The 27,788-nt window shown below is 38.6% G+C and overlaps 1 protein-coding gene and 1 long non-coding RNA gene across 4 annotated transcripts in view; one reads left to right on the top strand and one right to left on the bottom strand.

The window, feature by feature from the left end:
• Positions 1–14,612, bottom strand: part of elna (elastin a) — a 54,596-nt gene extending 39,984 nt beyond the window's left edge. For 2 of the 3 annotated variants that reach the window (XM_034864244.1, XM_034864254.1), the window contains exons 1-5: positions 14,307–14,612; positions 4,172–4,240; positions 3,568–3,615; positions 2,792–2,893; positions 2,386–2,412 (exon numbers count right to left, since the gene is read on the bottom strand). In XM_034864244.1, coding sequence (XP_034720135.1) covers positions 2,386–2,412; positions 2,792–2,893; positions 3,568–3,615; positions 4,172–4,240; positions 14,307–14,376 — 316 coding nt within the window. In that variant the 5' untranslated portion in view covers positions 14,377–14,612. The remainder of the gene's footprint in view (positions 1–2,385; positions 2,413–2,791; positions 2,894–3,567; positions 3,616–4,171; positions 4,241–14,306) is intronic. The other variant, XM_034864263.1, reaches the window with a different exon arrangement.
• Positions 14,613–19,968: 5,356 nt separating this feature from the next.
• LOC117942496 overlaps positions 19,969–27,788 on the top strand; it is a 25,277-nt gene continuing 17,457 nt past the window's right edge. Inside the window, exon 1 of the long non-coding RNA XR_004656139.1 lies at positions 19,969–20,177. This is a non-coding gene — a long non-coding RNA (uncharacterized LOC117942496). The remainder of the gene's footprint in view (positions 20,178–27,788) is intronic.

Genomic DNA, 27,788 nt, shown 5'->3' with positions numbered 1-27,788 from the left:
CGTTTACGGTTGTTTGCATCTGTGTCTCTTTAGTAACAGAATCCTGCTTTGTATATTAAAGGTTAATAAAAAAAAAAGGTCAGTGATTTTTTTATGCTGGTAGTATATGAATTCCCTACAACACAAGCCAAACAATAGCTATGTTTTCATCAACACGTTTTTATCAAAATTAAGTGATATTGAATTAAAACTGCCTTATGGAAACAGTAAAATTCAGTGGAATTTCATAAGTATTGATTTAAAGGAAATATGTTCGGTACGGCTCGATATACGGCTTATGCAATAAACACTGATGGAAACATTATTAGCTGAATAAATAATGAATTGTGATTAAGTTTCAGGTCATTTCATGTTGCAACAAGCTACAAAACGAAGAAGAAGAAGTTTTCTGTCTGCACACATGGCGGGTGTCAACAAAGACAGATGGAAGTGGACAAACGAGGAGACAAGAGACTTTTTGAATTTAATTTATCAGGAACTTGCAAAGGAAATGGCCAAGAAGGTTACAACAAGCCGTGGGACGTCGTCTGGAGTAAATGGAAGGCGCTCAAACAGCGAGACATGTCTAAAAAAAGAGTTGTCTTGCAGCATTGCCGGTGGGAAAATAAAAGCCAAGTTGCATCTGCATCGTCATAGCGATGTGTTGATAGCATTGTTGTTTTCTCATTATAGCATGATATGTCGCTATCAGGTGGCACATTAGTAATACAACTTGTGCAATATTGATCATTTGTTGGTAGACAATCCATTTTGTCTTTGTTTGCAAATGTTTCCTTGAATGTGGTGTGATTCAGCACGAAAATGAATGGAAACACCTTAAAATCTCTAAAATCAATTCGATATACCAATTTCATCGCAAAACAGCATGAGACGTCATTACGCACAGGGAAACACACTTTCACCAGCTTAATTCGCAGGAGTTGTTTTTCCAAACTTCAGATAATTTGATTGACAAGCAGATGGAAACTTAGCTGCTGACTAACTGATGCAGGGGAACTCAACCTGCCACTGTGAGAGACTTACCTGCTGGTGAACTGTGGACATACATTGGTACTGTAATGCAAACTTGTAAGGTATGTCAGTCTTTAAGGTAAGGTTGTCATGTCAAAATTGGGATAACTTCATAGCTGATGGAATGGCCAATATAAAAAGTCAACACTGATGGAAACAAATACACATAGATTACTGAACATAATTACGATGACAATTACCATGAAGCAGAACGATTTAGTTCTCTTTTCATTTAAGAAAATTTGTAAAACTAGAGCTTACTCCGAGCTCTTTGTTTTCTTTTTTCCTCTGTGTAGCAGAGATTAGTATATGGGAAGAATCACCCAGACCCAAATTGCACTAATTTCAAAAACTGCTTTTAACGTTGCAGCCAGCACCTTAGAGGGAGAACTCAAATGCATAAAAAAGCCAAGGCAATACCTCCAAAGTAATGCAAGGCTCTACTGATCCCAGCCAAAATAAACCTCCACCCATCAATGGATATTTGGTCATTTCATAAAATGGCTCTCCTGGAACTCTTGATAGAGGGTAGGGGTGTGGCAGTCCAGAGGGACCCCTCTATAACCCGCTCCATGTGTTATCAGGACTTTAAGATGACTGCTTGGTTCCTTATCTTTCTAAAAACATACAGGCAGTTTGAGATAGTATCAGCAATGTATACGGAAATAAATGATGGCTAAACATTGCTAAAGCACCAATGCAGCGCAGAGTGTGTTACAGCAAAGGAAAATATTTACCGGAGAGAAGGGCTGTGGTACATTTCAACACAGAGGTTTCCAGATATTGTAAGGGTATAACATTACAATAACAGTAATCAGTGCACTGGCACCATTGTTTGGCAGGTTGATGGTCGTTTGCACTCTGCCAATCAACACTCCCTTACGCAGCAGAGGTTTAAGAGTCATGGAATATCTGCATGGTCCCAGACAGTCAATACATCTCAAACAACTGCCAAGCCAGTGTAAACCAACCCCGACGAAAACACAGTGGTGATAAGGAAACCTTGGTGACATCCAATCAAAGATTGTTTCTCTTCAGCATCTGTGCAGGTCTCCCTATTCTATTAGTGTGTAAACATAATGTAGTCTATACATTAACCTACTTTAGCCAACCCATAACAATACATTCCATTTCCTTCCTTTCAAGGCACTTTACCAGCATATGTAGTGCAGAGGAATTTTTTTCTATGTTGTCTATATCGCCTCTATTACAATGCAGCTTTTACAGCTATTACTGCATTGTACTGTACTGGAAAAACACAGGGCTGTGACTACATCTTCAAAGTATTTATTAAAAACTTAATTGTAAAATGTAATTTTGACACGACAAATTTGGGTATGAATAACATACTATTTTAATATATGCAGGCCTTACCTGGTTTAGGGGGCTTTCCACCTTGTCCTGTTGGGTGAAAACAAGTAAAACATATTTTAGGCTATGCTTTTACCCCGTAATATCAAAGCATGTTCCCATGTTATCGTCCAACAATTTCCATTTTGTCTTTATATGATTTTATAGACTCAAGATTCAAGTATCATTTCAAAAGACCTACAGGTTACAAGCAGTGTTTTACACAGTTTTCCACTTTTCAAAGACTTTAAAATAGAGAGCTACAATTATTTTGTCTCTCTATTCAACAGGCCTGTTTTCAATTAATTACATTGATATGTTAGAATAAAGGCCTGAATATGTGTGACGACAGCCAAACCCCCAAAGGCAGCTGCTTACTGATTGACAAAAAGGTGTTTTTTCGTCAGGTTTTTTTATCTTCATACTGTACCTGCTCCCAGTCCTGCAGTGCCCAAGCCACCATGCCCACCATGCCCTCCTGGCACCAGCCCACCTGGCCCCACACCAATCCCTCCACCTCCATAACCTCCTACTGTCAGGGTTAAACACAGACAGGTGTGATTTTGATCAATATTGTTGTTGTTGACAACATTCATCATTTTTTTCAACTCACAGTATAGAATTTCCACAATTCTCATCACAGAATGACTGCATGACTCATGCAGTCATGGCTTGAGTACTCTGCTTAGCTGTACTTACTAAACTTATTCAACAAATTGGAGCTGAAGTCATGCCAGGACACTGTCTATGGTTGATGAACTGTTGCTTAAGTGGGCCGTGCATGCAGAGCTGAGTGTATCTGCTATGGATGTGTGAAATGACAAACCCAAGGTGCATTAAGTACAGTACAAAGCAGGGAATTCCCCTTTGAACAAGACATTCAGGACCTGGGAAAGCAACACTGCTTTAACTAATGAGAGATTACAATGTGAAAAACAATTATTTTATCACATAATTTAAGTTACATAATTATTATAAGTAATCATTATAAAATCCACCAGGTATCAGGTGATAATTAGGTTTTATTTAAAGAAATGTATTCAAGACTAATTATAATTTCTTAAAACTAAACAGTTGAAGTTTCCTATATCCAAATAACTGAAACAGTAGTGCACCAGTTCACTATAAACCAGATGCTATTCTTATTAAAATATTTTATACAGTAGATTGAGGGGGGGTCATAAATCTAGTGTCTCTTCTACTCACCCGCAGCTTTAGCTGGTTTATAGCCTGAAGGGACTCCTCCAGCAGACCCTTGTAAAACAACAATCATATAGAGTATAGGGTTATGCTATGTCTACATGTAGTGATGTAATGGACAGTTTTTTGGCCCAGCAATTTATCATTTTGTTTTACTTTCTCTCAGGACACCAGGAGAAAGTGTTTTGGTGTCTTTCGCCATTTTATGCATTATGCTTTTATATGATGACTGAGCAAATGTCCATAGAAGATGAGTGTGTGCTTCAAAACCCATGTCCTATTTTTATAAATTTTATAAATTTTGCCATGTCGCAATGAAAGTAAGAAGACATTGTATGGTGTATACCATGCACGTACATTATATGTATGTATAAATATATTTGTATTTGTGCTTCTTACTTAATCATTTTCCACAGGATATTGGCATACCCTCCTATGTTGGTAGTTGTTGTTAAGAAAATGCAGTTTATGTTCAGTAAAACTTCTGGTCAACAGTAGTATAATCAAATTGTTATACATCTGCTGAAGACAAACAGACTTTGTTTTCTGTGGCTGTGTTGTGGATTATTCTTGTTTAAACTGTTCAGACAGTCATTGGAGGTTCTGTTACCTGGAAAGAATCCAGTTCCTGGTCCAGTGCCTCCTGGTCCAATCCCAGCACCAGGTGGTACATACACACCTGGAAAACACCACAGAGATAGGTCATTACAGTAACTATCACCAACAAGCATGACACTAGCTAAGTGTGGTCAAATAAATCTAAGCCATCAAATTGTGAATTGTATTATGCTTCTATTGCAGCATTTCTGAACAATGACCCCATTTTTCAGAAAAACATTCTCAAACACTTTCATCATTTGTGAAACACATCAACACTGGAATCTCTTCATGGCACATACATCTGCCCCAAGTCATGGCAGTGATGGGGCACACAATATAATGTGAACACAGCAACTCCAGCCAGAGCCAAAATGAAAGTAAAAACAATAAATAAATACAAACTTTATAGGCTTGATTAGGAGCAAATTCCAATTGTTTTCATTCTGATGAGGTATTACAGTTGGAAACCTCTAAGAAAGTTGCTGCAGCACTGATGACACCCTCAACCCCCACCTACATCCCCTAGCCTCATTTCTTGACTGATTTTTGGCTGCAACCCAGAGTAACTCCTGAGATGGTTGTTCTGGATTCCAGACATGGTGGCCTCATGTGTGCAAGAAACAACAGAAATAAAAGAAAGGGAGGATGAAAATCCCTCCAGTTGTTCTGGGACGGCTACAAGAGCTAAATCCAACGAGACCGGTGAGCTAAGGCCAAAAATACAAAGTTATATTTTTAAGAGAAAAACCTGGTTTATATCACTAAAAACAAAACACAAAGGAGAGCATGGGCTGTAGGACCACAATGATTATGTTTAATGGCTTCTACATGTGTTGGAAGCCAATTAATGTAAACCACATGTCAAAAGCGTTCATGTGTTTATTAGTGAATAGTGTGTGAACACTGTGCTTTGAGTTCTGTCCACTGAGTGTGGCCATTAAGAGAAGAACATTACAAGGCATTACTGTCCGATTTTATTGAATAAAAATTCCTAACACATGCCACTAAAGAATGCCAAAAAGTACAAATCAGCAGTTTATTAAAGGAACACACCGACTTATTGGGACTTTAGCTTATTCACTGTATCCCCCAGAGTTAGACAATTTGATACATACCCTTCTCATCGCCGTGCGTACTGTAACTCTGTCTGACGCCCCCAGCATTAGCTTAGCATAGCAAAGATCCTGCAGGTAACTGGTTCCGACTAGCTACTAATACACTACCAGTGTTGTTTGCTACTAGCTAGCTATTCACATTGGTTTTGTTGACAGAAGTAACTGTGCTTTTTGTCGTTGCGCTAATCACTCTCTTTAACTGTCTCTGTAATCACTCCACCCAAGTAGCAGAAGTAGCAGTGCTTCTCATTTCTGAGAATATAGTTTCCAGTATGTATACAGTTAGAATATGGCTGTATCTCATGTGTCCTTGTTATTTGTACACCCTGGGACTATACAAATCACATAAATAGGAACATGTTGGTGTTATTTTGTCACTTATTGTGAGCATTAGCTAGTATGAACCAGTTCCCTGCAGGATATTTGCTAGGCTAAGCTGATGCTGTGACCGTCAGAGTTGCAGCACGCACGGAGATGAGAAGGGTATGTATCAACTTGTCTAACTCTGGGGGATAGGTTAATAAGCTAAAGTCACAGTAAGTCGCTGTGTTCCTTTAAGTATGGATGCACATTGTTCCATTGCATTGAAGAAGGCTTTGGCTTTTTTACGAACAAGCTTTGACATATTTAATGGGAATGTGCCCAATAACATCAGTAATCTTTCTATTGTGCTGCCGAGTTAAGAATCTGAGCAATCAGTGCCAATACTCTAAGAATCAACAGTTGGATGGGTTTTGAAGATAGTATACCATAAACAGGATAAAAAACAAGTGTGGGATCACTAGCTTGTAAAGAACATGGGCTAGGGAGTATGCCTTTACTTTGGGTAGAAAGAAAATCTTTCACTGCTGAATCTGAAAGTGTTGATATAACTCCAAGTTGTTTAAGTTGAGGAAAGCAGGAACAACATTGTCATGTTTACTTAGATACTCCAAAACCCCACTCAAAATCTGATTAGAAAGAGGCAACAAAACATTCGTCCATTTTTGTTTGAGAGAAAAATTCTTTCTTGAGAGGTAATAGGTGCACTTTTATAGAGTAGGGCCATTTTTTTTTCCAGCAGCTGTATAAATGTAAAAAAATATATAAATGAGAAGAAGTTATGGCAGCAGCTGTGTTGGAAACAAAATGACTCAATTAATGAACAATTGGACAGATGAGAGGGCGGTCGACTTACTTACTTACTTAACTTATCCTGACTCATCCAGAACTTGGAGCTTGACAATGGTAGAACCAATTTTGTATTCTTGTAATACTGAGGACTGACTGAAGAGAACTTGAAAGGCTCAAATAAAAAATTAGGAATAAATAATAAAGTTTGATTATCAAACGGCTAGGAAGAAAAATTATTTAACATGTTTGCCGATGCCATTGGGTCCATAGCAGAGATCTCAGGTGCAGGCACCACACGATGGGGGTGGAGCAACCTTCATTTCACAATCAAAAGGAGGATTTCCTGTCTCAGCAATGTAAGCAAGGCAAGAGTGAGGGTGTGTCTGCTCCAGTTTTCCTCTTGCTTAGAATCCCATAATGCCACTGTACCACTGTTACAGAGGGCACTAGCTTCACGGAGATCGTGCATCCAAACTACTGCAAAATATCCACATACTGACCTCTTCCAAGTGACCTGACCTACCTCAATAAATGTGAAGATTTCTTCATGATTGTCCTAATTATTGTCGTCATCATGATCATGTAATTACGTTTGTTGTAAACTCAGCCAGGTCATGGGAATGTGCTGGAATTTGTGTGAAGGACAAGACTGACTTCTAAAGCACAAGGGATTAGCCGAGGCATAAATTATGTCAGTAGACTCCAGTCAAGAGTGTCTGTGATATGATTAATGTTGGTGAATAAAAAAACAAAACAGGGAAAGGGTCGACATAATGGCTATCCATTGATCTGCCAAAAGATAAAGTTAGAATGTCAAATACAACCTTATGTATAGAAGACAAGCAACAAAAGGATGACAATTCTTAAAACTATATTACTTATCTTAGGGCAGATTAATTTCACTGGAACAAAGCACTATACTGTATGTGACAGATTGTATAACTTGTTCAGATAAATAATGTTAAAAAGGAAAGACGGAAGCATCAACATAAAAGAGCAGACTGTTAAACTAAATAAGCATTTTCTGACATACATGAACAAATGAATATGAAAGGTACATGGTCCTGGAGTAAGATACTAACACTAGCAATGTTTCTATGTCAGTAGCATTGTGTATGTAGAACAAGTCTTGGGAGTATTGTATGAATGATTTGCCTGTCAAAATGTCTATATGGGTCTCACATGGGTTATGTAAATGTAATTGTAAATGTGCTGTATTTATATAGCGCTTTTCTAGTCTTTACAACTGCTCAAAGCGCTTTTACATCATACAGGAACCATTCACACAAATTCATACACTGTGGCCGAGGCTGCCACACAAGGTGCCACCTGCTCATCAGATAAACACTCACACACATCCCCATCCGATGGTGCAGCATTGGGGGCAACTCGAGGTTCAGTGTCTTTCCCAAGGACACTTCGACTTGGAATTTGTGTCCTTGTTTGGCAACACAAATGCATTGTCATGTGGGCTTTAAAGTGTATACAATATATGGGCAACACTCACTCCCATTTGCAATATCTGCCTGTTACCCTTTGGGATAAACATGTGTTATAGACAAAAAATGTAAAAAAAAAAATGTTCCCAGCTTTTTCCCAATCTATTGTTGTCTGTTGTCTCACAACCTGCTGTATCCCAGCCAGCCAGTAGGAGTAGCTACTGCAGGAACAAGGATGTGATAATTTACCCTCTTCACCTGAGCGGATATCCATAGAGCCAGAAGACATAGAAAAAAACAATTTTATACTTCTTATAATTCTGAAGTGACCTTAAAGATGATTGTTGACATGCGTAACACAAGTAGGCATATCTACAGTCTTATCTTGTGATGTCATGGTGATTTCCCGTGTCAACTCTTGAAACTTTCACTATTAAATGCTTCCTTGATATAAAATGTATCAAGGAAGCAGCTGGAATTTCATAATCCGAATTCAGTTTCCAGAGGACTCAAATTCAAAAAGGACAAGGTTTGTCTCATAGGCTTAGAAAAAAATCATTTCCATACACAACATATGTGTATGTTAGTGTTTTGGTCTCACCAATTCCGTTGTTTTGAATTTTGATAAAATGACGTAGTCCACCATACACAAGCTAAAAGGTGGAAAGGACAGTATCCAGCGCCTTCTAGGTTTAGTTTTGGATTATGTCATGTTTTAAGTGTTGACGTCGAAAGTTACATGTTTATCAACTATTTTGCCCGAGCATTGATACTGGCATTACAGCCTACAGAAACAAAATCTATGTAATTCATGAATTTATTTACTAATTGCAATTGATGTGAGGAATTTATTCTCTCTTACAAAGGTTGATTTTAGGGGGGGGGGAGGGGGTATGGGTTATTGGGCCAACGAATAATAACATGACAGAGAAGTTAGGTAATTGTGAGTTAGAACTTGTTTTGTTATTGAATAAAACCAAAGCCAATGACGTGTTTTTCCATAGTACCTCCCATGTTAACGACAGTTTTACAATTGCTCTTTGTGACTTGAGAGTGTAGTTTCACTTTATATACACCAAGCTGGTGAGTAATGTGACATTTCCAAGACCCTGCGCTGTGGTTGTTCAATAATTGGTCTTTTACTAAATAATGGAATGCCAACGAATTGATGGAACAATTTTCATGATACTTAGGCGTACATAAAAAACTGTGAGTACATACACAACAGTCACACATACAACCTCAAAAACGTTAATTACGGCATTCCCCTTCCCTTACAAAAGACTTACATGACCATTACCATTCATGATCACAGTCCAGTGCTCCATATAGTTTGTGTCTTGAGGATAACTGACCACCTGACATTCACACAATTCTGCACCACTATTTCAAATTTTTTTTTTTTTATTAATACAAATGTTTTGACAAACTAAAAACTGTTTGCTGTGTTCAGACAAATCCAAAACCACCAGAATAGAAGGTTCTCTCTTTAAGGAAAGCTCTCATACAGCAACAGTGCAGTGAATTCCTGGCACCCTTACATCTCCTGCTATCAGACATGTGACTGCTGGCCCATTATCAGTCACCCCTTGCACTATTTTCCTTAGCATGTTGGAAGGTAAAGGATAGTGAGGAGCATCAAAGAAAGTAAACAATTAAAATGGGACATTCCATTTGTTCTTGCACCCACTTTAGCCTGACTCTATGTTTTCTACACTTGCCTAATCTTGTCTCAGTGACCCTTCTCAGACGTAGAACATCAGTTTGAGGTCTGCACAGGCAAACAAACTCAGAGCCTACAAATTGCAATATGTTAACGCCTAAGAATACGTGATTCTAATTGTGTCGTTGCACGCAGTTGCTAGCATTTGGGTGTCTTGGGTGATGTCTTCCCACTAGAAGCGGACAGGAAATCATTACAGAATTAGGAAAGACATTCCTTTGAAACAAAACAAGTTTTTTTTAACAGCTGACTCTCCTATAGTGTATAAATATTTTAGAGCCGAACATGACGAAAGAATATGCCATGATTAAACATGAACCGCAACAAGGTACAATGTCAGAAGGCCCATAAGTGATACCTTCACTGTGTGTAAAACTGTCAGACCAAAAAACAATGTGCCATTTTTTTTCTCAAACTATCTTTTAACATATATACAGAACATTAAAGCAACTATTGCAACACCTAAAAATAGCAGCTAGTTGACTGAGTTGTATACACAAAAAAAATGTTGGGTATGGGACATAAAGCAATTTTTGGTTTCAAAACTGAAATTGCAATTTAGAATGTATAGTGGCCCAACATCTGAATTGTGAGGAAAAAACATGACTGCTAAATGTACCATGTTTAACCCCACCCTCTGCCGAATTTCATCATCATCATCTTTTCTCATCAGTTCATCATCAGTAATGGTTTTATATTAAAAATATATTTTGTATACCAATGTTGTGCCGATGTTGTCATGTTGTTTGTAAAGTTAGAAGAACTTCATTAGTAAGCAGTGGCAGGTCAACATGAAAACATTTAAGACTGCTGGCCCAGGGAGACTGCTCCTTGCAGCCAACAGCCTGGTGAGAACTGCTTGCAGAGTGGCTGGAGTGAATCATCTGAGTTATTGGACTTCTTTGTTGAACACTTGGCAGTGGTTGATTGCAGACCAAACATCTGACTGGAAGATGCTGGGACTGACATTAGTTCATAACCAGAGTAAGGACTAAACAAATTATTAACTGATACTGTATGTGTTTCTAGCAATATTGAGGAGCCACTACTACTGTACCCTCACAGTAACTGTGCACATGCCATATTTAGGCATGTAAAAGTGATGTCTTTATGAGAAACCTGTAGGGGTTTGACCCACTAATTTGTGATTCAACATTCTTAAAACTCAGCCATCCAAGGAATTGGATCACATCCAACATTGCGTCGGGTTTACAAAGGTAAGACTATCGATAATAAAATGTTATGAATCTAGGGCAAAGGAGTTGTACCCTAAACTTTTACAGAGCAGTCCGTCTGAAATACACGTCTATTTAAACAACCCATCCATCACAACCCACACAATACTCCTAACAGTAGATACGGTAAAAATGGTGATATGAAAATGTTAGTTACGGAGCACCGGAAAGGACCCTAGACACTTGCCGCATGCGATTGGTCCTTTTTGTCTTGTGTCAGTGTGTGTGTGTCTGTGTGTGTGTGTGTGTCTGTTTATGTTTATGTATGTATTTGTGTGTGTTTGTTTCGGCATGTGTTGTTTTGTCTCTCTTCCTCCCAGCTTTCAGTTCTGTATTTTTTGGCTCTGGGACGCATTCCATGTCTAAGTGTGTTGTTTGTAATTGTTTGTTTTGTTGATTTTTGAATATAAAAGAAAATGAAAAATGTGATTAAAACAAAAAGTTAGTTATGGGCCGACTTTTAGCTCACCCAGTAAGAGTGGTGTGTGTGTGTGTGTGTGTGTGTGTGTATATATATATATATATAAAAACACGTTAGTTACCGCTTCTGGCTAGGATGTTTGATGCAGAAAGTGACTTTCTAGCCAGCCAACATGTAGACAGCTTTTATGAAAAAGTACAAAATGTGGATGGAATTGTCTAATCTCCTAACACTTTGCCAGGATGTGTGCCAAAGTAAGACATGGATACATGGAATAAAAGTTCTTTTACAACAACAAACCTTGATCAGTCAGTGCTTGTTACCAAAAGGTTCCTTTCCAAACTGTCTGAATGAAGTCACCTCATTACAAATTACATCAAATCACTCAACATCTAACTAAATAAAATGCATTTGTGGGTCTGGCATTAAAGAAGTTGAAGAAATTGAACAAAACCACTAAGGAAAAAAAAACTCCATGTATTGCTTGGACAGTACTTCAAATGGTGTATTTCTTTATTTACAGAGTAGAGGTTTTGAGCAATGGGATGCCTATGTGTCACATTAATCCAGTATGCTGTGGTTGGCACTCGACCTTGCCAGAAGAGGGATTAGAGCCAGAGGTGTCCACAGCACACACTACCAATAAAGCCTGAAGTAGCACTTGCTTGGGGATTAAAGACAATCACTTTGAGTATCAACCAGCAACGTTGGGATAATACTGCATTTCATCAGTAGTATTTTGTGACAACTAAGGCATGCCATCCAATCTACACAGTTTTCATATAACTTTACCTACAGTGGGGCAAGTGTCACTGATTAATGTTATCAATTCCTCTGAAGACTCAGTGTTGAACTTGGCCAATGCCAAATGAGGCAAACTGGCTTCAAGCAGAAGAGAAAACATCTCACAACCTCTTTTATTCTTTTGAGACTGTGAAGAAACAGAGCAGCTATTTTCCCCTTCTAATCTCCCACTGGCCCATCAGAATTCTGCCATTAACTGTGTCTTAAAAGTCAAGCTAAAGACTTTGGCACAAGCACACTAGATAATCGTTTTAGGTTGTCTGGAGGAATACAACATCAAGATAAGAAATAGAGCAACAGGATACTTGATTTATTCTGGGCATTCTTAAGGTAAAAGTAAATATTAAAACAGCACTCTCAGAATCACTGGAATTTGCAAATACCTTATCAGCTGTTCACTTTTCCTTTTATTAAATCAGTGAAAAATAAGCTTGATAAAATTCCAAAGTTGAGGAATCTATTCAAATAATTTTATTCAATCATTTAGGTCTTAGTTTTTTGATTCAGTTAAAAAATAAGCCCAAGCTGTGTCAACACATTCAATGTGATGAGAATCCCATCCATCTTACTGTGTCCATGTGACATTGTGTTTGCTTGTAGAATGTAAGGTCAGTCTGCTTCCTCCATCATACAAGGGAGAACCAGAAAACATACTACAGTACAAAGTTATAGGGTAACATGACAGGTGGCATATTTATTACCAGGTGTTTCATCTAGGACCATAACACTTAACATAACACTCATTTACACTTGCTGATGGAAAACATTCAGACAAGCCTTGCACTACACCATCATTCAAGGGCTGAATTTCACAAGCATGAGAGGTGTTTTCTGTGCTGAGGCATTAAATGTGTGGATTGAGTGTTAATGGGGTTCATGTTACAGATAATTGACCCTTGGACCATGCCAAGAGCGTTTTTCTTTTCAAGTAAGACTGCACAGACACAGATTGAACTAGTTTGAGAGCCACAGAATGGTTTGATAAGGATGGATTCAAAACTCACTAAAGATCAAAGTTGTGCAGCAACGCCATTATTGATTTGTTGGCTTCTATACCTGTTCCATATGAATGCACCTCAAAATCTCAACAGATAAATGGCTGGCACAAAGACGAAATAAATAAGATACATGTGCTATGAGGCAGAGGGAAGAGGGGCAAATACAGTTTTAGATGATAAAATCTATGAGCTGACAAAAACAGACTTGGTAGACTTTTTCAACATGGTCATATTAGTTGAGGCCAACAAAATAGCTACAACAAATTAGACTTTATATGGACAACGAATGTTTCTTTAAGGACTTTAGCAATCCAAACAAAATACATCTGAAAGGACTCTGGAAGATAAGGAACAAACGGCTGTGACATTTAAGCAAATAAATACAACAAAAAATGGACTTCACTCCAGCATACCCAGCCCCAGATGTTAAACATGTTTTCCATTGGCAATGTGCACAACCAAAGCAATGCAGAAAAAGCAAACTGAAACAAAAGGCAAGCTCCCAACCTCTCTCTCTGTCCAAAACAGAACAGTCCTAAAGAAAAGACACGGTCAAAGCTGTAAGAGTGACACTCTCTGTCCACCTGGGAGTTCATCAGGGGTGAATTTAAACCAAGTGGTTTTGCTAGGTGGAACGAGGCACCAGCTGGAGAACCTTGTCTCCCTGAGATGTTATAGGATAGGGTCTGCAGCCATGTAAACATACACTAGGTGTGTGTATGGTGCAATTTAACTGTCTGAAATACATTAAATATATATATATCCACTATAAACTAGCATAGAGAACCACACAAGTGAAAAGGTGCTTAGGTTTGAATTAGCATCATTTACATTGCCTTCTTCAACAGAGGTGTGATGGGACACCACTATTCAGGGCATCAGTAACCAAACTAAACAATCTTTGACATCCCTGTAGCATTTGGCTTCATATAATTATTGTAATTAAATCACCACACAAAAAATACATTGCAATGCAATTGCAGAACTTTTTTTGAGTTCAGAGAATTTTGAGATAAAGCCAAAATAACTATAAAAACAACTGAAGTTAGCACAAAACACAACACCGTCATTTCTTATAAATTTACACTAATCAAAACTGCAACCTGTCAGATATATGGTTTATAAAACATGTTTTTGTTTTTTTGCGGATAAGCATCAGCAAAACTTTTATTTATGATAGTTTTATGTTTCTGAAGGACAAAGATAAATAGATAGCTAAAAAGAGATTGCACCTGTTCTAATTCTGTGATTAATACAGAAAAGCTAATGGCTCAGTTCACCTATAGCACACACTTACCTCCTTGAAGAGAGGGCTGAATCAGTGCTAAGAGTCCACAGAGCAGCAACAGAATGTTTCTGTTAGCCATCTCGCTCCAAAATGCACACCCCTCTCCCGATCAGCTGGTTTTATTCTCTTCTGTCTAATTACAACAAGCCCAAAGTCTTAAAGAGTGGGGAAAAAAGTGAAAAGATATGGGACTATGTGTAATTAAGAGAGGGCAAAGACTCTGGTTCAATAGAGTACTTTGCTTTTTTTCCTCCTCTATATCTGGTGTTGCTGTTTTTATTCTGGTCACTCCTGCCAACAGTACAGATGCTGCTGCCAGCAAGGAAAGAGCAAGAGAGGGAAACACACACACACACACACACACACACACACACACACACACACACACACACACACACACAGAGAGAGAGAGGACCCCCCCCCCCCCATCCAGAAGGAATTGAACTGTCTGCCAAACATTTGCAAGGATTGGATACTGAGCGTACTTATCTAAAAGAGTCAAGAGAGAGACTGAGGAAGAGCAAACCACATGCCTAAATCATTACCTCTTCTCTATAGCTCTAATTTTCAGCTGGTTAGTTTTCAACACAAGCAGTAAGAGTAGTTTTTATTGTTTCTCTTAAGCAAGTAATCCAGAAAACTTTGACACAGAGGAAAAAGAACACAGCAACCATCCGCATGTGTCTACGAGATCTCAGAACAAAACATTACAAACTCACTGGCTGTAGGAATAAGATGAAAATAGCAGTACATTGTGCCTGGCAGTCCATGTGTGGAAGCCTGTCACAGTGGTTCTAGGAACAAAATGAGAAAACTGTGGGCATCCCATATAGATGACAGAGAGCATTAAACGTAACAAACCATCAGCCTGATAGTCTGTGTAGTCTCTCAGTGGATTCATCAGGATAATTGTCACTGACAGTCCTGTAAGAGAGATCAGAAGTAGAGCGAGTACCAACCTCAGTCCATTTTCAACTATATAAGGCTTTAGTGACTGCTAAAACTGCTTTTTGTTCACAAAGTACAGAAGACTTGACCCCTGGAACATCAATCATTGTAGGACAGTTTTGTTCACAACCAGTCTTAACTACAGTATGTTCTTTCAACAGTAACTTTAAAGTAAAAATATGTATGTTAAGGGTTTCCAACGTCAGTGCTCAATATGTTCTGTCGGATCAATCATTGCAGGATTCTCTGCTTTCCTGATTTTACCTATAAACCAGCGCTGCCTGTTCAAAACATGCTTGTTCGGAACGGGCTGATCGCATGGCCTCCGGTATTGCTGCTTGCCGCTGTCTTAAGAAATGCTCATCTAAACGATTTCACACTTGACACTGCGCTTCCTTGAGTCCGGAACAAAACACCGGCCATGGTCGAGTCCCTTAGCAATGCTGGAGTAAATATTTATGAGTACTTTCATTCATTTATATGCAATTCTATGAGAATGACAATCCAGCCCTTTGAGATGACATGCTGTGAATCAAGGCTCTGGTTAGCTAGCTATAAACATGAACTTGAATTCGCAGCAGTGGTGAACTAGGGTAAGGGAGAGTTTCTGCATGTTTCACCAAGTCAAAGGTTTAAACCTTTTTCATAATAATAATACATTTTATTTGTTATGCACTTTACATTTAAGACAAACCTCAAAGTGTTTTTAAGACCGTTATGAATCAAATTTAAGACCTATATCACAACACCAAAAAAACGTCAGATGTCAGAGTCCAGAAACATTGTCCGAAACAATTCCCTGATTTCCTTATTGGCATTAGAGGACTGGTGTCTAGTCCCAGTGTTGATGACCCAGAGCACCTCTGATCTTAGTGTTGGCTCTGATCCAAAAGCGTCACAGAGGTCACTTACGGGAGTTGCCTAGCTGCTGTGTGACAGGAGACAGGAGCCACCAGATACGTGGCAGATCTGGCTGATGGCTGTCGTTTGCTGGAGATGCTGCACAGCAGTTAGATGTTTCTCATTTTTGCATCACCCCCCAGGGCTCATACATCTAACTTGCTTTCTTTCATGAGAAGCAGTAGCCTTCAAATTCGTTGTTATTAACTAGCTTTAACCAAAACTTAAATTCAATTTTTTCAATCGAAGTATAGCTAAACTTGCACTTCCCCATAACTAAATAAAATTAGTTTTACGTCTGCGGTTCAATCCGAAAGAGACTCGTGCCATGGAAGGTGATTGGCTGCAATATAAATTGCATGTTGATGTCATTTGTAGTCCTAATACAGTCACTTATATTTGGACTAGCAAAAGAAAAAAGTACAACACCTAAATAAAATAAAATAAACATTGTTAAACACTGCGGGAACATTTCCACGGGCATCACAGATAGCGTATAAAAAGACGTAGGAAAATTAAGACCAGTTTTAAATGATTTAAGACCTAGAATGCAATACCTAAAATTTTATTTTTTAAATTTTGAGACTTTTTAAGAGCCAGCAGAAACCATGGTAAGCAGAAGGCTAAACTACCTGCTCGTCTAGTACTGCATTTCCTCCTCTGGCATCTCCTTGTTGGGATGGCAGCAGCAGGTGGTGCAGAGGCATCGGCCTCTGGTCTTCGTAGCAGGCTGCTGCCTTCCGAACAAGGAGACGCCGGAGGCTGTTTTTGAGGAAACACACAACAAACACGCTGTTTAGGCTGTGCTAGGCTAAAGGCTATCCCCAACAGACCAGCCCTCCTGACAGCAAATGTCAGCTCCCTGGACAATAAATGCACTACTTTTTAAAAACAATTGTTTTTTTTAACACAATTTCATTTCTATACACATTGTATAGAGTGATCCCAATGAAATCTCTTACCTAATAGTTTAGCCTTGAATTGGCTGCAGCCCTGAGCTTTTAGCTACAGAACTTTCACTGAAGGAATGTGCACGTGCACCTGCATTGGCAGAACAGTCAATAGAAACTCTGTCTCTCTCTTCGCAATGACCTGTGATTGGCCAAAGTCTCCCATGACGGCTATATTTTTTAAAGCCTGGATACAGAGCCAATGAGGAGATGCAGAAGTTTAGTTTTCAACAGACCTCTTAAATTACAATGTGCTGAAAGATTGTTATGAATTTAGTTTTTCCAGCAACGCACAAAACTAAACTGCCTCCACTACACAGCATATAGAACTCACTACTTATAAATATGTCCTGTAGATCTCACTCCTTCCATTTTAGTTAGAAACATGGTCATCTCATCATCTCACCAGCATAGGCTATTGTATCTTTATTTTTATTTGGGTAAAATCTTTTGGCAGAGCATGATCTCATTTTCACAAATGCCTGAAAAAAAAATCTACAAACCTCTGTATTTTTATAATAATAACGTTACTGCTTTATGATATAAACACATCAACTATTTCACAGATATTGTGTCTATTGTTGATTTGCATTGGAGTTCAATCACTAACAGGACACATCCTCTCCAGACAACTGTGTGCAGACTAATGTTGGTTTAACATGTCTAGCCATTAGTTAGGAAACACCTCACCACAAACAAGGCTGTCATTGTCCATCTTTTTGTTCTGCCGTGGGACACATTTTTGGGATTTCAAGTAGAAGAGGTTGAGCAGAGGTACTTTTTACTGGCGAGTGCTGCAGCCAAAGTCGTTACTCTCTCAGACACAAACCTGACAGACGGGCCTGTTGCACGCATGCTAATGGGTTCTCCTTTCCAAGACACACAGTGGTATCCTTCATAGTAGTGACGTTCACCATTAGTGTTCATATTGCCTCATGCTGATTTCCATAATGTAAGGTCAGTCGTCCTTTAGGGGTTTAGGGTTTGTTTAGACTAAAAGGAAAGCATAACTTCTTTTGAATAACAAATTAGAGTCATACAGATAAACTTGCATTCTTCAGTCAAGTAGAACCCATTTAGATTAAAGCTGATGCATCGTCGCCACATTTTGGGTGTTGATTTAAGTTCATCAAAAATATGTGATTTTTTTTCATGACAGAGGGAAAAGTCTTCATTTATGCTGCTTACTAAGATACTTTAAAAAAAACGCCAAGCATTATTAAGTAACTTAAATCTCAGATGCCAGCTTAATGAATAATGTTCTTGTTACTCTCAAAAAGTAGTCAGGACCCAATAGGTGATAGGCATTTCAACAAGTTAAGGGACCAGCAAGTGAATACAATGAGCTCCAAGACTTGGTTATAAGGTTTGCAAAGTTTGTAAATAATTCATTGACTTGTTTAGATTTGAATAAACAATGTAATTTTCCGTTGATTTTTTTCAGGGCACACCAGATATCCCATTGCATTAGTGTGTCCTGCCATTTCATTCATAGCCAATGGCAACGTATGACTGCTTACAATATTCATACAGACATACATACTGGAATAATATCAACGAGTGAAACATTGCTTTTTGCATCAGATAGATGATAGGCAAAATGACTAAGTTCAACTGTTGTAGTCAGTAACAAAGAAACATCTGAACTGCTCTCAGCTATTATTATTACAGTAAATCATTAGTTACAATCAAAATATCAGGAGGATACAGACCTAATGCTGTATCCTGCATGGTACTATTCCTTCCATGTTTGATTGAAGACCAAAAGCCCCAGCTGACTGGTCTGTTTGGGAAGCAAAAAGTGTATTCTGGATAAGAGCAGTGTTTTTCTCCATTTGCAACTCTAAATGTCTATATTAGCTTATGTCTGGTGCTGCTTTGGGCTGAGTTGAATGGTGTTTTTGCCAGAAAAGGCTGCCATTGAACACAGACTTTGGTGAGGGATGATTAGAGTTCACACAGAACTTACTGTTCTTAATTAATACCATATGTTGTGGTTTCTTTATAACAAAGTGTTATTGTTTTCACTTTTTTTTATAATAGAAAGTGATATCAAATTTATAGTTAGCAGTATAGTCAACAGTAGCATATTCTCAGTTTACTAGTGTGTCTTTAACCATTAAAACATGTTGTGAGTCATTTGGTTTTGCTTAAATGTAATGAAATTTGTTTATCTGTGTACAGCAACACCATGTATCTAACTGTACCTTTGGGTTTTTTTCCCAAGCTGAATTACCTCATCCAATCTCTTCCTCTGGAGGTTCCCCTCTCATGTCAATAAATTACAAAGACCGAGAGAGGAGGTTTGGGTCAACCAAAGATGTTGTCTTATTACTATGCTTTTAACTTAGGAAGGCACCACAATGTTTAGATAAGGTGTTGTTGAAATATGAAAAAGGTCATGAGGCTTCTGGGTATTATTCTATGCTTATGCAGAACCTGGGGAATGGAGCCTGGACAGCCCTCACAAAGTTACGGGAAAGGGATCGGAGTATTACACTAGATGATGAGGAGTGGGATAGAATCTGTAGGAATATTAAAACAATGTCAAACAATGTGAGGCTATGCCTCATTCAGTTCAAGATTATGCATTGCAAGAGGTTATCCTACTGCAGATGGGAAAAAAACTTCAACGACTGTGAGGTTGAGGTGCTGATTGCGGAGTTGGAAGCGAGAAAAAAAGGTTTTGAGGTTTGTCATCTTGGATAAGCAATTAAATAAAAGTGTAGTGGTAGATGGTGATCGGGCGGTGAATGCCCCTAACCATGACATACATTTAAAATAAAAAAGGTCTAATGTTGAAGTGGAAATCAGGAGAATAGTACCATAATACCAATGTCAGACTGCAGGGACCCAGGTTCAATTTGGCCCAAGATTATTTGTTCTGGGAGATAGGTCAATACTAAGTGGGCTGGATAAGCACATAAGACGCTGGGTTCAGGGTAGTTTAATGACAGCCAGACAGATTATTTTAAGGGGATGAAAGAATGAAGGGGTGCTGTCAATCCAGTAGTGGGCTTGTGAGATGGCTAGGTTGGCGGCATTTGAAAAAATGTCATATAAACGGTTTGCCAGATTGGATGTCAATACTACACTTCTGTTTTTGCCCCCATTTTTCATGAGCTGAACTCAAAGATCTGAGACATTTTCTATGTACACAAAACGCCTACTTCTCTCAAATATTGTTCACAAATCTGTCTAAAACTATGTTTGTAAGCACTTCTCCATCCACCTCACAGGTGTAGCATATCAAGACAGCATAAATATTGCACAGGTGTGCCTTAGGCTGGCCATAACAAGGCCGCTCTAAAATGTGTAGGGTTCCTTAGTTCTCTCTTGAGACAACAAAGGATTATAAATGACCCTTTCTCTGCATTTGCAGACACAATTGGCAGAGGATCACAACATAATCCCCGTCAACTTTCCAAGTACCTTTGGCTCTGATGGAAGGTAAATCTGTAAAGACAACTTTTTAGGTTACCGCCAGAATTTAAGTCAGTTGCAGTAATCCAATTTAAAATAACAGCATTGATCTAAAAATGAATTCGAGACAGACAAATGTTGGTGTGTCTGCTGAAATCAGATAGTCTACCTAAGTTGTCAGTGAAGTAAAACCCCTCTGAGTCTGAATAATGGATTTGGTTTTAAAATTAGGAAGCAATGAAAATGTAGAATTACTTTGCTTTGTTTTCTGACAATTAGTAATAGTCAAAAAGAACATTTTCTCTTTCTCTCCTCACAGATCAGCCATGGTGACACCAGAAAGTAAGATTTTCTTCAGTATCAAGCACAGGAGGCACTTCCTGTTAGTATTAAATGACATGCACAATGGCACACATTAAATGTGAAACTGATGCGTTTTGGGGAAGTAAATGAGTAAATTCAAGAGTTTGAAATGCTTTTTTAGTGAGAAAGACATAAATGCTGGGTTGTCACAACCAATCAATTTACATACAAGAGAGTTTATTAAAAGATGAGTACTTATGTGTTTCTTGCTGGAATAATGGGCAACTGATAACTTTGAGTTGCTGGCACTTCTGCATAGAGAATGTGACTTAAATTTTCAACACGTGTGAACCATGCAATTTCATTCAATTATATGTAAATTGTATAGACTATGGCTCCAACCCAACCACTTTCCCTTTCCAACTCACTCATATTGTATGGGCATGATGTCACTTGTGATAAATTCAACATTTGTTCCCTGAGCAGAAACATATTACCTTTATTGGTGGCATCAACAGTGAACTGCCTGTGACGGTTCAAAGGAACCAGTATACAGATGGTGGTTTTGTCTTGTGTATGTCTTTAGAAGGAGGGGAAATTGCAGTTTAACACTCTACACATGGACTACTATTGGTACAATGAACCTTTGTTCACTGGGTAAGTGTTTACATCTTGCTGTGGGGTGCTGTACTAGATCAGTTCTGAGATCGATGTAATGCAATAATAACAGAGTAAAGGTAGTTCACCATGTTGGATTGTTCTAGCATTATTTGCATTGTGGCATGCCAGGGGTTCTTGGATCTTCTTTTGTTGTAAAGCTGACACTGTACAGATTTGGTTGAGTCCCATCCATGCGGTATTTATCTCCAGCTACCAACAAACATGCAAAAGCCAACACACTGGTCACAGATGGAGGCATTCTCCCAGCCTATGTCTTATAGGACACTGCACAGTGAAAACCACCACGGATTGATAGATGATAAGTGTCCTGGTGCTGTACAAACGTCATTCTTTTAATGGTCTGTGGCGTCACCAACACACAGACAAGTAAGCTGGCCTACCTCCAAAGTGCAATGCACACATCCAGACCACACTCCAGATGTGGTTTCTCTGCAGTTAACATTGCTCCGTCTACATCGTAGGTTCCAAGGATCAGACCCAAGCCCAGGCATCCAGGGAAAACCAATGAGTTCTGGTAAGAGCCAGACCAGGCAGCATGGTGACTCATGTTTGGCATTAAAATCTTCAAGACTCCAACTTTAAGAGAGCTTTGCATGCAAACAAGTAAAACATCCAAGTCTCTATCTATCCATTATCATTCAACCTTTGCAGTGATCATTACATTCATTACATGGGTTTCACATATGCTCTGAAGCCAGGAAAAGAGTTGGTTACATATAGTGTAAAATAATGCACATATTAGGAATGTAGGCTTTGCTATATGACTATTAATATTGAGTTTATCTATGTGTAGCTTCTCCGTTTCCATTGCAGGACTGTTTCATAATTTAGGTTTTAAAAATGACATATTAGGACTAAGATTTGACTGTTTAAAAAAACTAAAATTCATCACACCAAGAGTGATAAGAGTGATTTGTGTACTAAGACAGTGATTTCCATTATTACTGTGGAAAGCTGTGCACGTGTTCATTGTTGGTTCATGGTGCATTTGCACCACACTTGTGTTATGCACAGTTTAGACCGTATTGAGGCATTTGAGCTTGGGTCAGTCAATGTGGTGGTACATTCACATAACAGGAGTATCACTGTCAATTCGATCTGTAGTAGGAAGGTCAATGACAAATATTTGGCTCCATTAGACCAAAGTTACTATTACAAATTAAAACAACTCTATACCATTGCAGGACTTTTGGTATTGACATGTGATAATTTTAATGTCATACCATGTGCTTACTTTGAAAGACTATTTTTACAGTGAACAGTGAATAAGACCAGCATATTATTATTATTATTATTAATATATTATATTATAAATTTCCTAAGAGAGTGATTAACAGGTTTTGTTGAAAAAACTAATAAATGTATTTGAGTGGCCAGGTTAGCTCAGTTGGTATAGTGGGTTCACAGATGTAGAGGTTTGATGGTGGGTGGAGATGACGCAGTGGATATGACACATGCCTTTGATGAGGGGGATCCGAGTTCGATTCCCACTGCGATACAACATACAGTCAACCAATACGTGCCTGAGCAAGACATCCCTAGTTGCTCCCGAGGTGTGTGACCTCTCAAATGTAGCAATTGTAAATCTTTGGATTTGCCTTTCTAAAAATAAAAGTAGTGCTGGAAAGGTAATTTCATATTTAATTTATACTGTGTATTGATCCCCAGTGGGGAAATTACAATTTACACTCTGTTTTTTGTTAGTAATCACTGGCCTGAAATAAACACACATGCTCAGGACCTATTCATGCACAAATGGAGAGATGTCAGAGTGAGCGGGTTACCAGCTGGAGGAGTGCCCAAAGCGGTTGGGGGGGGGGGGTCCAGTGACTTGCTTAAGAGCACCTTGCAGTGCCCAGAGCCAAAGGGCGTTTCTCAATACCAAGTAAGCAAAGAACGGACTTGTGTTCTTGGGGAGACCGTACTTGCTGGCTGTACCTGGAAGACTGTACTCGCGAGTTCAGAAGCACACAAAACACTGTTGACAGTTTTGAGACGAAGCGTTCTTCCTGTTATTGCGCAACAACCCCAGCATAGAGGGTGCTGCCACTTTATAGTTAGCTTTGATGTGTGTATTCATAATAAAGCATGGACGATCACCTTTCACACCGCCTCGTTGTTTTGTTACGTTTTCATCTAACGTGCTATTAAGTATCACGGGCCAATAACTGTGTAAATAACGACACAACGGCGAGAAGAAAACCATTTCGGGATTCACTTTTAATTGAAATCAGAAAAGAAACGTTAAAATAGGTATCAAAATTATAGATGGACTGGGTAACGTTAGCCACTGCCGTCGGTATACTTTACCGAGAAGCAGAAGAGGAGCCTGCGAGTGAGCAGAGCCAGGATGAGGAGGATAGAGGAGGAGGGGATATATCCTATAACAACAGCGGTAAAAATAGTTTTAAATATCTTACAATTGTGGACCTGGCTTTCCTATTCCATTGTTGCTGCTGCAGTGGTCTGTCTAAATGTGGGGCCAGAGGGGTCTGTGAGCTGACTGATTGACCGGCTCGCAAGAGTCATCCCAAGAGGGGTTGTGGAGCTTTCCAACTCCGAAGGCTTTTTTAATTCACCATCAATTTTTGTTGTACTGCCTATATTCAAAATCTACACATCTGATTTCTCGCCTTAAAACATCCCAAAAATGAATTTATTGATTTACTAATTGACGTAAATTGTGAAAATCTGTGTACCGGAAACCATACGCGCTTTACACCCGAATTGAATGCTGGGATACCGGCCCGGCCAAGTTCACACAAGTCACCATCCGATGTATCCTCGGTAAAATGGGCGTGTCAAGATCACATCCGGGGACTTTAAGTGTTCTTGGCCAAATGCTAACTTGTGTATTGGGTCAGTACTTTGGCCACCAAACATGACGTTTCACAAGAACACAAGTCCATAGAAGAACACATATTGAGAAACGCCCAAAGTCTCTCCAGCTACCAATCCACACTTAATACTTTGGTCCATATAGAGACTTGAACCAGCAAACCTCCGTTTCCCAACCCAACTCCCTACGGTCTAAGCTGCTACCACCCCAGGTAATGCAATGACAGAGAGAAGTGACGCTCAATTAATTAATTTTGAATAGAACATTCCATTTTCAGCCTACAAAAGTTTGTCAGGCTTTCTTTGGGACTCAGGGACAGTCCGGCAATGTGCCACCTAAGAGTGAGAGAGTGTGTAGGCATCATAATTCATAAGCAACATAAAATGCTGATGAAAGAACTTTTCATCATGTCTGTTGGCATCCAGCAACAGACATGCTTAGGATACCGCATCCATTAAGTGAGATGTCAACATGCTGTTGTGGTTGTATTGTAAGACATGGGAAAACTGATTAACTGAGGCCAAAATCATGGATATTCCCATGTATTTTACCAATATTTACACAACTTAAAAAGATCAAAACAAAGCAGCAAAATTGTAATTTCCTGCTTCTACAGATAAAACAAACTAAAAAAAATACTTCTAAGTGAAATTCAATTGCGCTTAGTTTAACCCCATTTCTCAGGGATCTTTTAAGTATAGCGTCACTCATTTCCAATACACTAACACACTTCCTTGACATTGTTATAACTTCCTTATGTCCCCTATAACGGAACTCTTGGGGCGAGCTCTGTGGTCAACAGATGGGAGTTCACCACATGTGATAAGTACTATGTACCTTAGTTTGCTCAGTGTGTGTTCTTAGTGGGTGAACATCAATCAATGGCAGACTGTAGAAAGACTGACCCAATCCAAACGATAAGCCAGCAAGTTCTCACACCAAGTCAAAGTAGGTCACACCCCCAAAGGACACACTTGCCAAAAGTGTGCTCATTCAAAACAATCAAAGGAACAATGACATCCATTTCGGAAACTTACTTAGGCCCTAATCATTCAAGAATGTACTTTTTATTTAAATGCAGCTCTTCCTGTTTCTGTCTCTCATTCTCTGCCCTCTCCTCAAACAGAGAGTACAAACGGTCCTGTTCTGTCCAATTTAAATCCAATATCCATTGCAGCTAACTTTCATCCTGTCCTTGGTTTGGGTGAAATTCCTGACAAAATATACAAGTCTAATTGGCTTGCTTCTGTAAATGTATGACTTTCTTAACTAGTCACACAATTAGTTCAGCTCACATCCATTTAATGCTTGAAAAAGGTGTGGTACAACCACTTTGAGTCGTGTCTGCAGCAATAAATTTGATTTTAATGATGATGACTTATATGAGCTTTAAATACTGTGACGAGGAACATTTATAGCATTTTAATTAACTTTAAGAGAGTTCTAGGATTCGAACTGAACTCACAACGCCATGTTCTTGCACATTTAAGGTATTGCTCTGCACCCTAATGGTTTGCCATAAATCATTACCATTGTAAAAGACACTTCATTTAAAGCAACAAATAATAAGTCTTAATGGTACTTAATGATAGATAACAGCATACTGAATCATGGTAGCTAGATTCCAGTATCAACACAGCAAATTATCATCAACCTTAAATAAGGCATGGAAGAATAGAAAAATATTTTTGAAAAACTGAAATACTAAGTGGGTCAGCTTTTATTCACTTATGAGATGAAACCCAATTACAAAAAAACAAAAGAGTAACAATCGAAATATTGAGTCACATAATAAAGCACACAAAAGATTGGGGCAGATTGCTTAAAAAAAAGACAACAGAGCAAACACGAATAACAAAGGCAGCTGTTTGGCTTTGCTATTCTGACCACAGTGGTAGACTGGTCTGACAAAACAAGTTCTTCAGGAACTCTAAGGTAGAGGGGATAATGTATAGTAAAGCCTTTATGTAGCTGCCAGCAGAGACAGTTGCATTATTTAAGTTTAGTTTAATTTAATAAGAAATCATGTTTGAATGTACCATAGTATATTTTGTTTTTCTCTGCATTTTTTGTTTCTTGCTTTGAAGGCGATTTTGATTGTTCCAGACGTCTAATTGCGTTGCACCAGCAACGGTGAAGGCAGTGCATACCAAGTTAGCTTCGGCTTGTTGAGGTGTTTGCAATGGCTGTACATTCTTAAGTTTGAGGGACACGCTGGAGAGAAGTTTGTTACCGGGTTTTTACTCCCCTATAGTTAACGCGGCCAATGAGGTATGTGTAGTATTTCTTGTGTGTAAATTGTCAGTGTTACTTATTTATTTATGTGTTCTCTGTGAGAATATAATTGTGTAATTTATTTCATTTCTATATTGTGTATTTAGTTCTCACGGCATGTTTGATGACATCCAGGAAGACCAATAAATGCCCGTAAATAAGAACGCCTTGTGTCCGTGTCTGTTAACCGGAGGGAGCTACACTTTATGTACAGTTATATGCTGTTTTCCTACATTATGTCCTGCTTATGTTGATATCCTATTGGAAGGGAGGATAACACAATATAATACAATATTATCACTAACACGCAGTGGAGTAGTTGCAGTGCAAAGTTGATTATATTGCAATGAAATTTAAGATTAAAGTTTTCATTTCATTTTTTAGTTTCTTTACATATGCTAAATTATTACAGTAGCTACTCGTCAGTGTAAACTCGGCACATGTAATCCCTGAACTCTATTCTGTAAGTATTAATGATCTTGTTTTTTGTTGTTGTTTTTTTATAAAAGAGATTTGTTTGAGCTCAATTTGTTTTCTTGTACTCTGTAGATCAGACAACAAAATTACATCACACAATAAATCCCTTTGTTCTATTGGTTAAAGCACAAACAAATGTGCCATATTTATTTATATATTTACTAGCATCCAACAAGAAGATTTAGGGGAGGATTAAATCATATTTTGGTGCATTAAACAGCAGCAACAGTAATGTCAACTTTCCAAACTTGCATCCATTTTTTCCTCTAGTATTAGCCAAAATGGTGCACACTGCTCACTTGACCTGGAGCCAAGGTCAGGCTAACAACCAATTCAAATTAAAAATTGCAGGGAAGGGCCATGCACATCTATTTCTCCTGTCTGTGGGGTCGTCCAAAACCTTGGAGTCTTGAGCCTCTGGAAGCCCTTGCCTTAAGTAGGCATTGCCGGAGGTTTGCAAGCACAAGACATTATTTCTGTTCGCTCAGAGTGGCAGTGAAAGAATAGAGTATAAGAGTGAACATTTCCTCAAGAAACCGATGTACTATTCAACAGTAGAGACATTTTACTTACCATCCCTTTGGCACATTGTTGCAGTTGTCTCACATTCATACATCTATGCACTCAAAAAATTGAAACGTTGACTTTAATTAAATTTATTATGTCAACAGGTTCCACGTATTTTTATTAGGTTAG

The sequence above is a fragment of the Etheostoma cragini genome, chromosome 3 (genome assembly GCF_013103735.1).
Source record: "Etheostoma cragini isolate CJK2018 chromosome 3, CSU_Ecrag_1.0, whole genome shotgun sequence".
NCBI classification, from domain to species: domain Eukaryota; kingdom Metazoa; phylum Chordata; class Actinopteri; order Perciformes; family Percidae; genus Etheostoma; species Etheostoma cragini.
This window is presented reverse-complemented; position numbering and strand designations above follow the sequence as displayed.